Genomic DNA, 12,901 nt, shown 5'->3' on the forward strand with positions numbered 1-12,901 from the left:
CACTGCCTATCCAAGGCATCTGTGTGATTTTCGGAGAGTAAAAATGTCAAGGGGAAAAATGCTGGTTGCTTATTCTCAGCGTGCACAGAGACACAGACAAAGACATATGGCAGGTCTACGGTGGCCGCATCTGTGGTGTGATGCGGGGAGAGAGTGTCAAGAACATGAATGCACTGGTCCATGGCAGTGTGCTTAGTGACACATAATACTGGTATTGCACAATCTTCCCCCTGACCCATTTTTGTGTGACACACACAGAAGTCAATTTTCTGCACTTTTCATGCACTGACGACGCAGAAAAAAAATCTGAGAAACCCAAACATTTTGCTACTCACTTTGGTGGAAGCTGATACCTTCAAGCTTACCCTTTCAGATTTGAAGAGAAACACTTCAGAAAGTAGGAGTTGGTAACTTTTTTCTCTCTCATATCGTCTTCACTGTTGCGCTTGGCTGCCTCGTCATCAATACAGGGGTCAGATGCTGCTGGTACTAAAACTCAAAAACCCAAAAATGTGGATCCCTCCACAGAAACCTTGACGTAAATGACAAGTATAAGGTTGGGGCGCCACCCCACACTCAGCACATTCCACAGATAAAGGGTGGAAAAAAGTGGGGGAATTAAAATGGTAGAAATGTGACTAGGCAGGAGAAGGCTTGGGGGAGGGTAGGAAGAGAGCACGAGTGAATGGGAGACAAAGAGAAGCTGGATCTTTTTTCCTAGAAAATTTTAATTGGCTTTTGGGTTTCAGTAGCGCCCAATTAGCATGCTTGTTACATGCGAACACCAGGAGCTAATTGGCCTGAGAGGAGAAAGCGGCGTGGCCCTGAAAGGACAGAGCAGGATTCATTTGAAGGTTTGCCGCTTCAATAGCAGCAGGTTGGGAGGCTATTTGGCAACTAGTTGTATAAAACATCTCAGTGCTGCTATTGCAAATTTTATGTATACTTTCTTGCTGTTTTTATGGTGTTACAAGAAAAGTATCATGATTGCATTAAAGTTTCTAGATAAACAACAGCCTGTAGCGACATAAACTGTCTTGATGTATGAAGGAAATGATAATGCATGTTCATATTTGGCTCAAGTCAGTGTGTGAACATCCTAGGAGTTAATCAGATCCGCTAAGAAATCATTCACAGGCATGACCTAACCTGTCCACACACAGTGCCACGCTGCCCTACATCGGGGGATATGCTGAATGCGCACGTAAACACAACAGCACTATGAGCTCCCCAAGGGCAAGAGGCTGAATCTCTGATTACATTTACTGTACAAACTGTAGCAGCAGGATCGGATGCACAGGACATCAAGAGCTCATTATGCTCTTTACATGCAATTAATCAAACAATGTAAACACAGCTCGCCTCAGCCACAACAGACAGAGCTGGATCCTCTGGTGGCAATTCACAGGCAGCGCGCACCACGGTACAAGACTTGGTAAATAAGGGAATGTGATGGAAAATTTAGGATTCACAGCCAATCTGGAGATGATGTAAGACTGGTAAGCTTCCTGCTGAGACCACACACGCAAATATATCTGCCTCCTCTCTGTCGCTCTGTTAAGCCTTTAGTCTCCTCCTTTTGTGAAATGCACACAATGTGTTAATATGAAAATATCCACACTGTGCAGGGAAAGTGGCGCTTTGAAACAATGAAAGTATTACATGAGGGATGCAGAAGAGGAAATACAGCATTCTGACTGAGATACTTATGATCTGATCATGAACTTGAGTAAGAATGTGTTGCTTAAACATGTAACACTACATTTTTCAAGGCAAAATCAATAAACCCAGTATAAAGAATGTAAGCCTTCAGGAATGTTCCATTAGCTAATTGTAATTGCCATCTTTATGCAGGTGGCCACACTAAAAGAGAAATTAACTAGTAATTTATTATTAGTAGTAAATTTCTATATTGGTTGTGCTAACTAGCTGCCTAGATCTGCTATGCTAGCTGCTTTTTAGCAACCACAGAAAGAAACATACTGTTTTATTCTATCACTGGTCATGGACAAAATGTACAGTGCAAGGCCGCAGCCATTAAGTTGGGAGAGACGGAGGATCTGGGGGTACATCTAACAAACACATTTATACTGTATACTTTATGAATATAAAATAATTGAAAGCATCTACTGTCTGCACATGCAGGGCAACAAATGACTTTACTCAGACCTCTTAGGCGCTATCTGACAAATTTAACACAATAAGAATGTTATTTGTTTGTTTATTTGTTATTTGCCATTTGCTCAGGTACAAGTGTACAAAGCCACTGGAAATATTGGGTGAGTTCTTGTGTGCCTTGTTGGTTGCTGAATGAATGTGAGGCTAATTAACTGCAGGCAACTTAGCTATGATAGCTAATATTAACAATGGTCCATTGATCAGCACTCATGAGTTGGCCAGTTGGCTGTTTTCACCAAAGTACGAGAAAACCACTCTACAACAAATGTTAGTCAACCAGAAAGGTCATTAGTCGGCAAGATTTCATTGGTCGCTTAGTCGCAGAGAAAACAAAATAAAAAAATAAAAAACAAAAAGTTCAATTTTATTAGGAGCTGCGCCTTGTCAAAATAAATTAAAACCAATATGACAGGACCATGTGGGAATTTAATTTGAAAGGACAGACACGTTAATTTCCAGGGCTGGTACCTGCAGTTATTTCACATGCTAGTTAATAACATGTTGGACAGGAATTTCAAAGTGTGGGATCATTTTGAGAAGGTGAAGGACGAACCCAAGGTGATATGTAAACTCATCTTCATTCATCGACTACAAACATGATGTATCATCTGAAACATGGAAGTAGGTACATGCCCATTAGCCACTTAGCACAGTCATTACTACTTTGCTGACAACATCATTAACAGGTGGCTTGCTCAGTGTGTGATGTGCTCTTATAGATGAAATATAGGCCACCTGTCCAAAGATTCAAACCGCTTAAGCCAAGACCACAAGCCTTTGCTATATGCAGACCTTATTTTTGGGGGGTAAATAATACTTTAGACATTATCACAGTACTATAACTTGGTCCTGATGTCTCTGTCTCTAAACCAACCAAGCTGCACCAGACTCTACTGTGGCGGACAGACAACAAAAATGAAGACATGGGACAAGAATTGGGACGCTCTTATCACCTCTGCACTCTGCCCAGTAGAAAGTACTTTCTTTTAGATAGATGTCAGAAGGAGAATGAGGCAGGACATGCTCACAATGCTCTGGCTTTTTCTGTCGCAGGCCAAAGCTGAATGGCCACCGAGAAAACCGTTCATCAAACTCATATGCACACTCTTCCTCATCCCCTTGATTTTCCCCGTTGGTATGTTTTCAAGCGGCAGCCACGTCTGCCGGCTCTATTTGAAGAAACCTTTGCAAAGTGTTATAGTCTGGATCAAACGCGGAAGTTAAATGAGTGAAATCCAGCGTTCTCTTTGCTCCAGAGCTTTGTGGAAAAGTACATTGACTTTTAGGTCTAAGTGAGGGGGCCATACAGGGACTTCATGCTGGATAAACATGATGAAATAGGCTGAGACTGCCAGAGCTGTTTTAAAGCTAACACATACTCCAATTTGCATTTAACCTCATATGACATAACTGTGCCGCCGCTACTGCGAATGTGATTTACCTGCCGTCAAATACATTTCTTAGACAGTGTTTGTATTATTTTGTTCGTCCAACATTTTATTTTAATTTTGTTTCATGTATCATCTTGACAGGAAAAGACTTGGTATTTTTATTAAATGCCAGATGTCTCATTGGAACAAAATTTGCATTTAGGTTGCCTGACAGTCACACCGCCACAATCGGACTGCACAATCATGTCTGCAACCCTGTGTGGAGAAGCCACTGAAAGGGCAGCATTATACGACAGAGCACCTCAAAGCATCAGGCCATGACAATGACAATGAGGCTTGTCCAGAAGTGTCACCTCTCTCGGTCTTTGTCTGTCTCTGTCTCCCTCCAACTCTCCTTGTTTTCTCTCTTTCACTCTCTCTCGGCCTGTCTCATACACGCATCAACACCCCCACCCCCCCCACCCACACACACACACACACACACACACACACACACACACACACAGTAAGACAGAACATCTTTATTAGCCCTCTGTATGCAGTCTGTGCTCTGCCTGAGATTGCAGGACTGACCCCTTGCTGTGAGCTGTACAGAGGAAATGTTTACCCAAACCCCACAGAACATGCCATTAACCTCTTTCCAGATAAAGACAAACAAGAATCTCCCTCCATGAGGGCAATAAAGACAGGAACACCTATCCAGGACCATCATGACAATCATCTCATTATGAAGCTGCGGGAGGCGGTAACGAGCCAGGGAGTCTGGTCTCCCAGGGGCTCTTTCGCCGCAGTGTACCTGTGTGCCTAACGTTCAGTGAAGTACCTATGAAATGCAGTGAAGTGCAAACAGCTGATTAACCCAACAGTGAGGAACAATATACAGCCCCCACAAGTCCATCAACCACCTTTGTCCCCATGCCCCCCCTTTTAACCAATCCCTACCCATACGTTCTTCCTCTCCTACTTCCTGTCTCATGCCTCCTATCTTCTTCTGTCTCTCTGTACCTCTCTTCCTCCCTGGAGATTTAGATGGATATCCCGAGGCTCTGATTAAAGCCCCAACCTGGGAGGGTGTCTTGGTTTGTGGTGAAAGGAAATGGGGGGGTGGAGGGGGCAGTGAGGAGTCTGGGCACTATGAGCAGCTTCTCGTTCTTAGGGACCCGCGGGCGTAATTCAATCACACCTCGATAATTCCCCTGATGTGAGAGTCGAATCCCCCTCACACACATCAAGTACAGATAGAGACCACAAGCTCACGCTGATCCCAGATTGAGGGTCTCCTCCTGGGTGGGCTTAAGAGCCCACTACTGGGTACGTTTTACCTGTGTCGTTTGAAGAGGCCATTATTTTAATTGAAAAAGTTACCCACCCGCCAAAGGCAAACGATAGAAGACGGGGGGAAAAAAGGGAAAAAAAACAGGGGAGAGAATTAAAACAAAAACACCAGATGGTGATATACATGGTAAAAATGATTGTTTATACTTACTGTTTGATTATATGTGATAATGAGAGCGGGATTCCTCAAGGCAATTAGTGTCTGCGGCAGCCATATTGTGAGAGGACAGGGGAAGGACGGCACAGGCTGTTATGAAGGAGCGCTTATCAAATATCTCCGCCGGGGTGATTAGTGTAATAAGACACTGCAAGGTGAGATAGGCCACTCACACTCTTTTAGTATGTCGGCGTGTGTGTGCATGTGTGTGTGTGTGTGTGTCAGTGAGTGAGCAAGAAAGAATGTGTGTGAGAGCGAACGAGAGAAAGTAGCTGTGAGGGAGTCTGAGAAAGTATGAGTGACTCTTTCCATCTGTTTCCATATCTGTGTGTGTGTCTGTGTCTGTGTGTGTGTGTGCCTGAATGTGTGCCTTAATGTATACTGTGTCCTCATGTGCCTCGGCATGTGCGCGTTTGTGTGTGCGCAAGTGTGATATAATCCCTATGTTAATGTAGGTTCCCATGCCAGGCTGGCTGCCCCGGGGGCTTTAGCCTATGACAGAGGGCAGATCGGGGGCACTTACCCCTGGCAGAGTCTTCTGTTCATGGAGGGCGCTCTGGGCCTTCAGTGCTGACTCTCTGGCACAGTATGTTAGAAAGGCACATCCTAGAGAATCAGGGAGACAGCAGAGAGATAAGCTTATTCCACAATGAACCACCATTTGTAACAAAAAGATCGAAACAGTTTTTACAGTGACCAGTGCGGGACTTAGCACATTCGGCGCCTTAGGCAAGCTTCCCCTTGTCCCCCAACCCTACCCTCATCGAAAATAAATAAATAAACTAAACAAATGTAAAACTAAAGTAAAATAATAACATGATGAGAAATAAACACATAAAAACAACTTGACAAACAATAATAATACATAACAAACCAATAAGAGAATGCAAATTTGCAAATTTCATCTTCCTGTTTTTTTGTACTGCACCCTGGATGCCTTATGCCCTTATGTGAATTTTTGGGTTCCAAATAGTCTTAAGCACTATATCAGAGGCCACAAATCATGAACTCCAAAACATATAAAGCCATATCTATGTCATTATGTGGATCTAGGGATTTCAGCATTATTAGACATCAAACAAAATGTCTAACATTTAAAAATACTGACTCCAAACGCTAAGAGCATAGATTAAAAAAAGATAAACTAAAGCTTTCTCCATCATCTTTATGTAAGCCTATTTAGACTGAACTCTCAAACACAGATCTTGATTTTCATTGGATGACTATACAGTGAAAGTCCATTCTAAATGCGCTATGTAAAGCCAGTCTAACATCTCTCCATTGATGTCTGTTCAGAGATTAAGCATTCCTACAGTCCACTTCCCCCCAAAAACCACATAGTAACCTCCAGAATGGACCCGCAGAATTGTGATTTCACCGAAGTAATTCCACGCAAGCGGTAATATAAGACTTACTGGAGTTTTACAAGCTATTGCCAAAAACATGTATTATATTAAAATGGAATTCATATACTGCGCCGACAATTGGAATGTGGCTTTCTGAAGTTAATAGCTCTATACCCTCAGAGAAAATAGCATGCTGGTTGAGAAATAAGATTAAAATTTTTACACATTTCAGAATATGACAACCCCTTCAGATTAGATTTACGGAGCTCATGCATATGCTAACTGTTTGTGAGGGTAAAATGTTTGCTGCATTGTTTGTATTTTTGTTGCTGTCTTCTCCCTGTTCAGTTTAATCTGAGGTGAGCACAAGCAAACAGCAGGAATAGTCAACGTACAGGTGTAAAAACAGGTGTGTTCCTGGAGGTTAAGTTTAAATCAGGATGTGATGGAAACTGCTTAGTCACCCCAAAAAGGTTGTTATCGTTTTCTTTTCATTACTATAAAAATATGCACGCTGCTTTCTGATGAATGATCACTTTCATAGTTATTGAACCGGGCACAGGAGGAAAAAGTCAAACAGTATGCACATTCTTTTTTTGCTGCCAAGTAATTAAAATCCTTTGGTGATGAGCTGAAACTCTACCCCCACACATCTCTGGAGACTTCCCTTTAAGTTGGAAAATTCAGAAAAACAGAATGAATATGCATCGATAAATACGTCCCTAACAAAAATGTGACAGCTTTCATTAAAGGGTGAGTGGTTGCTCTGTTACGTGCTTGGCAGAGCTGACAGTGGGTGACCCCGTTCAGAAGAGGTTTTGCACTGTGCAGCATAATTTCCCATTACTACATGTCACACCTGCTGCCAAGGATTCCCACGGGAGAAACGAGACACACAAGCACACTCATATACACACACACACACACACTCACACATACAGATGATACCCGGCATGCAACACATAGCACCCATCAGCCCCAAAACCCAGCAACACACTCTGGCGCCTGGCCAAGAGAGCTCCCTTTCACGACAACCTTCACCCACCTCCACAACTAGGCAGTTACTCAAGAGGAAAAATCACCTAAACGACACTGATGAAACAGCATGCCACACAGCAAAGCAGAAAAGTTTGGGCGCCTGGGGAAACACTCTTCATCCTTTGTGACATTACAAAACTGTGGGACATGAGCCGAGGCCTCCCCAGGGGGCATGTCTCAGCAAAGGGTTATGGGAATCGTAGGCTGTTGTTGACACCCTTCTGCAACTGCTATAACCTTTTTTTTGTTTGTTTTTTGTTTTTGTTTTTTTTTTTGGTATTTTTAACTGTGCTACTTTGAAACATGCTGCCAAGAAGTTTAGTAAACATCTTGACAAGATTTCATCACATGATTTACAATCAGTGTATAAACTCATGCAGCAGTGATGGTGCTTTTTCTTGGCAAAGTTTACCAGCAAAGTTTTATTTGACCATTGTCCTTCTGGGAAAGTAGCTTTGGTCCTCTCCAGTGAAACATAAACTGCAAAAGTGTCACTTTTAACATGGCATTGAAACTCTCACACTATGGGGTGAAACTATGCTGTAACTGGAAAAAAAAAACCTCAGAGTTTCTTGAAACTTTTTTGCATCACTTCAAAATGTGTTTGGTTACATGAGGAAATGTTTATTTGCTCAAGTACAAGTTTGATGTACTTGAATTTTTACCATTGTAAAGGGACAATTCACCCCCTAAACAAAAAATACATACTTGTCTTTTTACCTGTAGGGGTATTTATCAGTCTACATTGTTTTGGTGTGAGTTGCAGAGTGTTGGACATATAAGCCATAGAGATGTCTGCCTTCTCTTGAATATAATGGAACTAGACGGCACTCAGCTTGTGGTGCTCAAAGTGCAAAAAAGAGACCTTGTTGCGAGCAGTTTCATGTTGGAACTATTTTCTTTCTACCAAACTACACCTGCATACTGTATCACTTCGCAGATGGACGCGTGCATCTACTCAAGGATGAGAGGCTCAGGTGTAAACATTAATGGCAACCCCTTGGCAAAGCTGTAAGTTAGTTAGCTCAGTGGTGCTAGGTGAGCTAGCTGTAGATGCCTTCTGCACAGTGGTGGATACGGTTTAAAAGAAAGAAAACAGTTCCTACATGAAACTGCTCACAACGACGTCTGTGGATTACCTTGAGTAACTTGGTTGAGCTTGTTGAGGTTTTTAATGTTTTGTTTTGCTTTGATTTTTGCACTTTGCCAAGTGCCATCTAGTTCTATTATATTGGAGAGAAGGCAGATATCTCTACAGCTGATATCTCCTACACTCAGCATCTCGCATTAGAACAATCTAGACTGATAAATAGTGCTACAGGTAAAAGGAAAAATATGTGTTTTTGATTTGGGGGTGAACTGTCCCTTTAAGCTACTTTACACTTCTATTTAACTAAATTTATTTTGCAACAGTAGTTACTAGTTATTTCAGGTTCGGACTTGACACACAAATAGGATGTATACATTACCCAGTAGCTTATGAAGAAATTGAAATCAACTCCACCTCCACCAGCAACAACTTTGCGCTTACATATTAATGCACTAATAATTTTTTTTATATTTCTTATATTAAAATATTTTAATTCACATAGTGTACTTTAACTTATACCATTGTACAGTAATGGAGTTTTTTTTATAGTGTAGTGCTTGATTAAGTAATGTGAATGCTTCAGATCCAAAGACTGGACCACTGTTCATTTTTTCCAGGAGCGCGCTCAAAGCAAGTATAAGTGCATCTGAAACAAGTGGAGCGATCTCTCCCCACAGCAGATTTGCTTCAAGAAAAATTGCATGTGATACTATTAGTTCAAATGATTTGTTAAACTGGACTTTATGTGGAGTGAAGCCTTTAATATTCAGGCCAGCTGCGTGGCTGCCTTGGCTTCCTCGCTGTGGTAAGAAACCAGCGGGACTTTAGGAAAGCTTCATATCCAACAGTGCTGGCTCAGGGGACAGCTTAAGCCCAAAGGACTCAGTGGCTGAGAAAGCCAGTTGTGGAACAGATGAGCATTCAGCTTGGAGAACATGAGGAGAGGCACAATGATACAGTTTGAGGGGAGGTAACAAGGATGTAGCAGCTGGTAGCAGGTTAAGGCTGTCAGCTTAAAATGTAAAGTTGACTAATTGGCGTGGGGTTACATTCATACTGCAAGTTATCCCGCATTGTTGTCCGCTTGGTATTATGTGCGATCCTACAAATGGAGCTTTCAAAAACATACCATTTTCACTGGTCTGTAGCAGTGGCTTAAGGTCGCTATGATGGGCCCTAGTGCGCTAATGTGCACATATCGTCTCGTCACATGATCAGAGACTTGACAGTGGATAACATCAGCATACATATTACCCAGCAATCATCACTGTGTATCTGTATATAACAAAAATACCAAGGAAAATGCGAAATTATTAATTTAATTTAATGATTTTAACGGTAGATTTATATTTATAGAATGTTTGATTTATAGAATAATTGATTTGCAGTCATAGAATAAGCATATAATTTTGTTAAAGATGCTATTAACTGTTTTTTTTCCACTTCACGGGCCCCATTGCACTGTCTATATTCACGCCCCTGGTCTGCAGTAATGCAGCAGAAAGTGCTATCTGTCTGCACAACAGTAACACAAAAAAATGCTGACAACAAAAGCAGACAAGATGCTCACTCTGATGCATTACATAACTTTGGGAATTGAAGCAAGTCTTTTTAGTTTTGAAAGAATTAAGCAGTAATATAAAGTACAGATTATTTGTAATAAAACGGATAATGTGAGGAGAAAAAAACAGTGGTTTGTTCCTTTAATGTTCAGTGGTGGTTCTTGAGATGTACAGTATTAATTTTCAGCAAATAACCCAGATTACATTTAAATCTCCCTTTGTGAATTAAAGTTTGAATTAACCAAAGACTGGAGGAAATAAGTCGCATGCATTAAACAGGAAGAAGAAGAGTAGAATAACATGGCTGTGATGGTGGTTCAACAGAAGGACTGGTGGCTTCCTGTGATGAGCAGGTTAAGTGGGGTGAAAATAATACTTTGGTAATCAAAGACAATTTACCACACTATAATTTCAGCGAGGCACAAAAGTTCAACAAATTATATTTAAGGCAAATGAAAAAGTAAACCCAGCAAACTAGTTCAAAGAGAAAGCAGGAAATGTGAAATGTGCCTTTGCGCTTGCAAGACACGTTTTGCGTAATTACTTAAAGAACCACCCCCCCACCCCCCCCCACCCCCACCCCCCACCCCCCATGCACACACACCTCCAGCCCCTGTAACGCTTCTTCTTACAGTTTGTTTTAGCATGGAAATTAGTATGTGCTCACAATTGCATGCATCCAGGCATTAAGAGTAAATTGTGCTTTTTTAAGGCATCAGGTACCTGTAATTGAAATAACTCCAGAACAAATTTGTATAAAATTTCAATTCATTAGCAGTGAATTCATGAATAATGAGCAATTTGCTCTCCTCCAGTCTCCTCACACATGTCTGATCCAAGAATGTTCATTAAAGTGGGAAAAGAATGCAAATTAATTTCCAAAAAAGATCTAGACGCAAAAAAAAAAAAAAAAATTACGTAAAACAACTGGATGCTGCTGAATGTGACAGCCTGACCCTCTCATGGGTACTGAGACAAATAGGATGTGAGGATTCATCAAGCGCTTCATGTTTCTGTGTTAACCACACTATTACCTGCCGTGCATCTTTCCATCTTTCAGTCCATCTACATTCGGAGCGGGCTGTTCAGAGCCGTTAGCTGTCTGGTTCACACACAGCCCCCTTTCTAATGATCAAAGAGGTCACCTGTAGACTTCAGCTACACCTGTCACTCAACTTACACAAACTGTCAATCACCGTCCAACACTTCCTCTACAACACTCACATCGTAGATAAAGCCCAATACAAGCATGGATTTGTAACTCCTTGTGGCTGTTAATAAAAGTCTCAAACTATTTTTTTTTCTTTGGAGAAACAGAATTGAATTTCACAGAAAACCACAAAACTGTCTACAAATGGAAAAGACACTTTCAATGATTTGTTGTTACATTGTATGACTCATTTGCAATTAGATATTAGTGCCCTACTGTGGTTTACTTTTGACATTTCACCGCCTAAGAGGGTTTTTTATGTCAATTTGGCAGGCTATTTATAGCCAATTACACTGCATGGACCTACCGAGGAGCGGAGAATGGATGAGGATATTTAACAACTCTTTGTATCTCTTCCTTCTGGCTGCGTGGTGCAGCTCAGAGTCCCTCCTCTCAGCATCAGAGACGGATTGATAGATAACGCTACTCAAGCAAAAGATTTGCCCCCCACTAACATTCAGCATGTCTGAACAATGCATGCGTTCTGGCACTGACACTAAGTATTATGATAATGTAGTGCTCAGCGAAATGATGGATGTTAAACAGCACGACCTGGCTGCACCGCACACTGACGAGCACCGTGCCCGCCAATAGTGTCAAGTCATCCCACGCGCTGCATAAGGCTCCCTGACGACACACAAACTATCAAACGGACATTAAAGGCAACAGTGTCTAACAACTACGAGGCAGGATGTAATCATCTGTTATAAGAAACAGATGAGAAAACGCCTTCTGAATAGACATCAGCAAACAGCTACACTAATCCTCTGAAGTGTACAGGAAAATATAAAATACAAAATTCCCCAGATATTGCGACGAGTCCCTGGAGATACCCCAAATGCCCAAAGTAAGAATTCACAAAGCACAAAACATCTGTTCAGACTGATGCAGTACAATCCACATGAATTAGTCATGAGCAAACATGACATATTTTGATCTGCCCTTAAATCCATAATTATGGTGTAATTCTGTGTCACAGGACTCGGGCTGTGAAAAAAGGTAGTGCTGCAAATCATCCATTAGGTACGGTTTACTAACTGATGCCAACAGCCATATACATCATCTCTCCGAAACAAATCAAATCTCTCTCAACCACAAACTAAGCTCAAAGAGGGATTTCAAAGTAGTAGTCAAACTAAATTTATGGCACTGCACTAAATCTTTATGAACTTTATGTTTTGGGGATCATGGAGCCAAGCTGATTATATCCTCCCCCACTCTTCTGTCGCTCTGCTGTGAAAAATGTTTGTGTTGCTGTTTATGATAAAAAATTTGGATTGAATTTGTGACAGTGTTACAACATTGGGTGCCTCCAGGGCCTCTGACATAATAGGTAGCCAATATCCATTGGAATATTATGCATTTATGTGAACCAAACAGAACATAAACTACTTTTTAAACCACTGTGCAATACATATACTGCGGACAAAAGATAATAGCAGAACCTTATATTATATGGAGGTGGAGGAATTGACTCAGGCGCTATACCACTCTACTCTTTATTTTAGTTTCATAGCTACAACACTCGTCTGTGTAGTTTAATCCCATTTATCCAGGCAGTGCAACGTCAGGCTGAAATGAAACTATACACTGG

At 41.4% G+C, this 12,901-nt stretch overlaps 1 protein-coding gene across 8 annotated transcripts in view; it reads right to left on the bottom strand.

Moving 5' to 3' along the window:
- Positions 1–12,901, bottom strand: part of celf6 (CUGBP Elav-like family member 6) — a 151,663-nt gene that overhangs the window by 134,337 nt on the left and 4,425 nt on the right. For all 8 annotated transcript variants that reach the window (XM_049565999.1, XM_049566026.1, XM_049566021.1 and 5 more), the window contains exon 2: positions 5,585–5,667. In XM_049565999.1, the coding sequence (XP_049421956.1) occupies positions 5,585–5,667 (83 nt within the window). The remainder of the gene's footprint in view (positions 1–5,584; positions 5,668–12,901) is intronic.

The sequence above is a fragment of the Epinephelus fuscoguttatus genome, linkage group LG2, assembly GCF_011397635.1.
Source record: "Epinephelus fuscoguttatus linkage group LG2, E.fuscoguttatus.final_Chr_v1".
Taxonomy (NCBI): Eukaryota; Metazoa; Chordata; class Actinopteri; order Perciformes; family Serranidae; genus Epinephelus; species Epinephelus fuscoguttatus.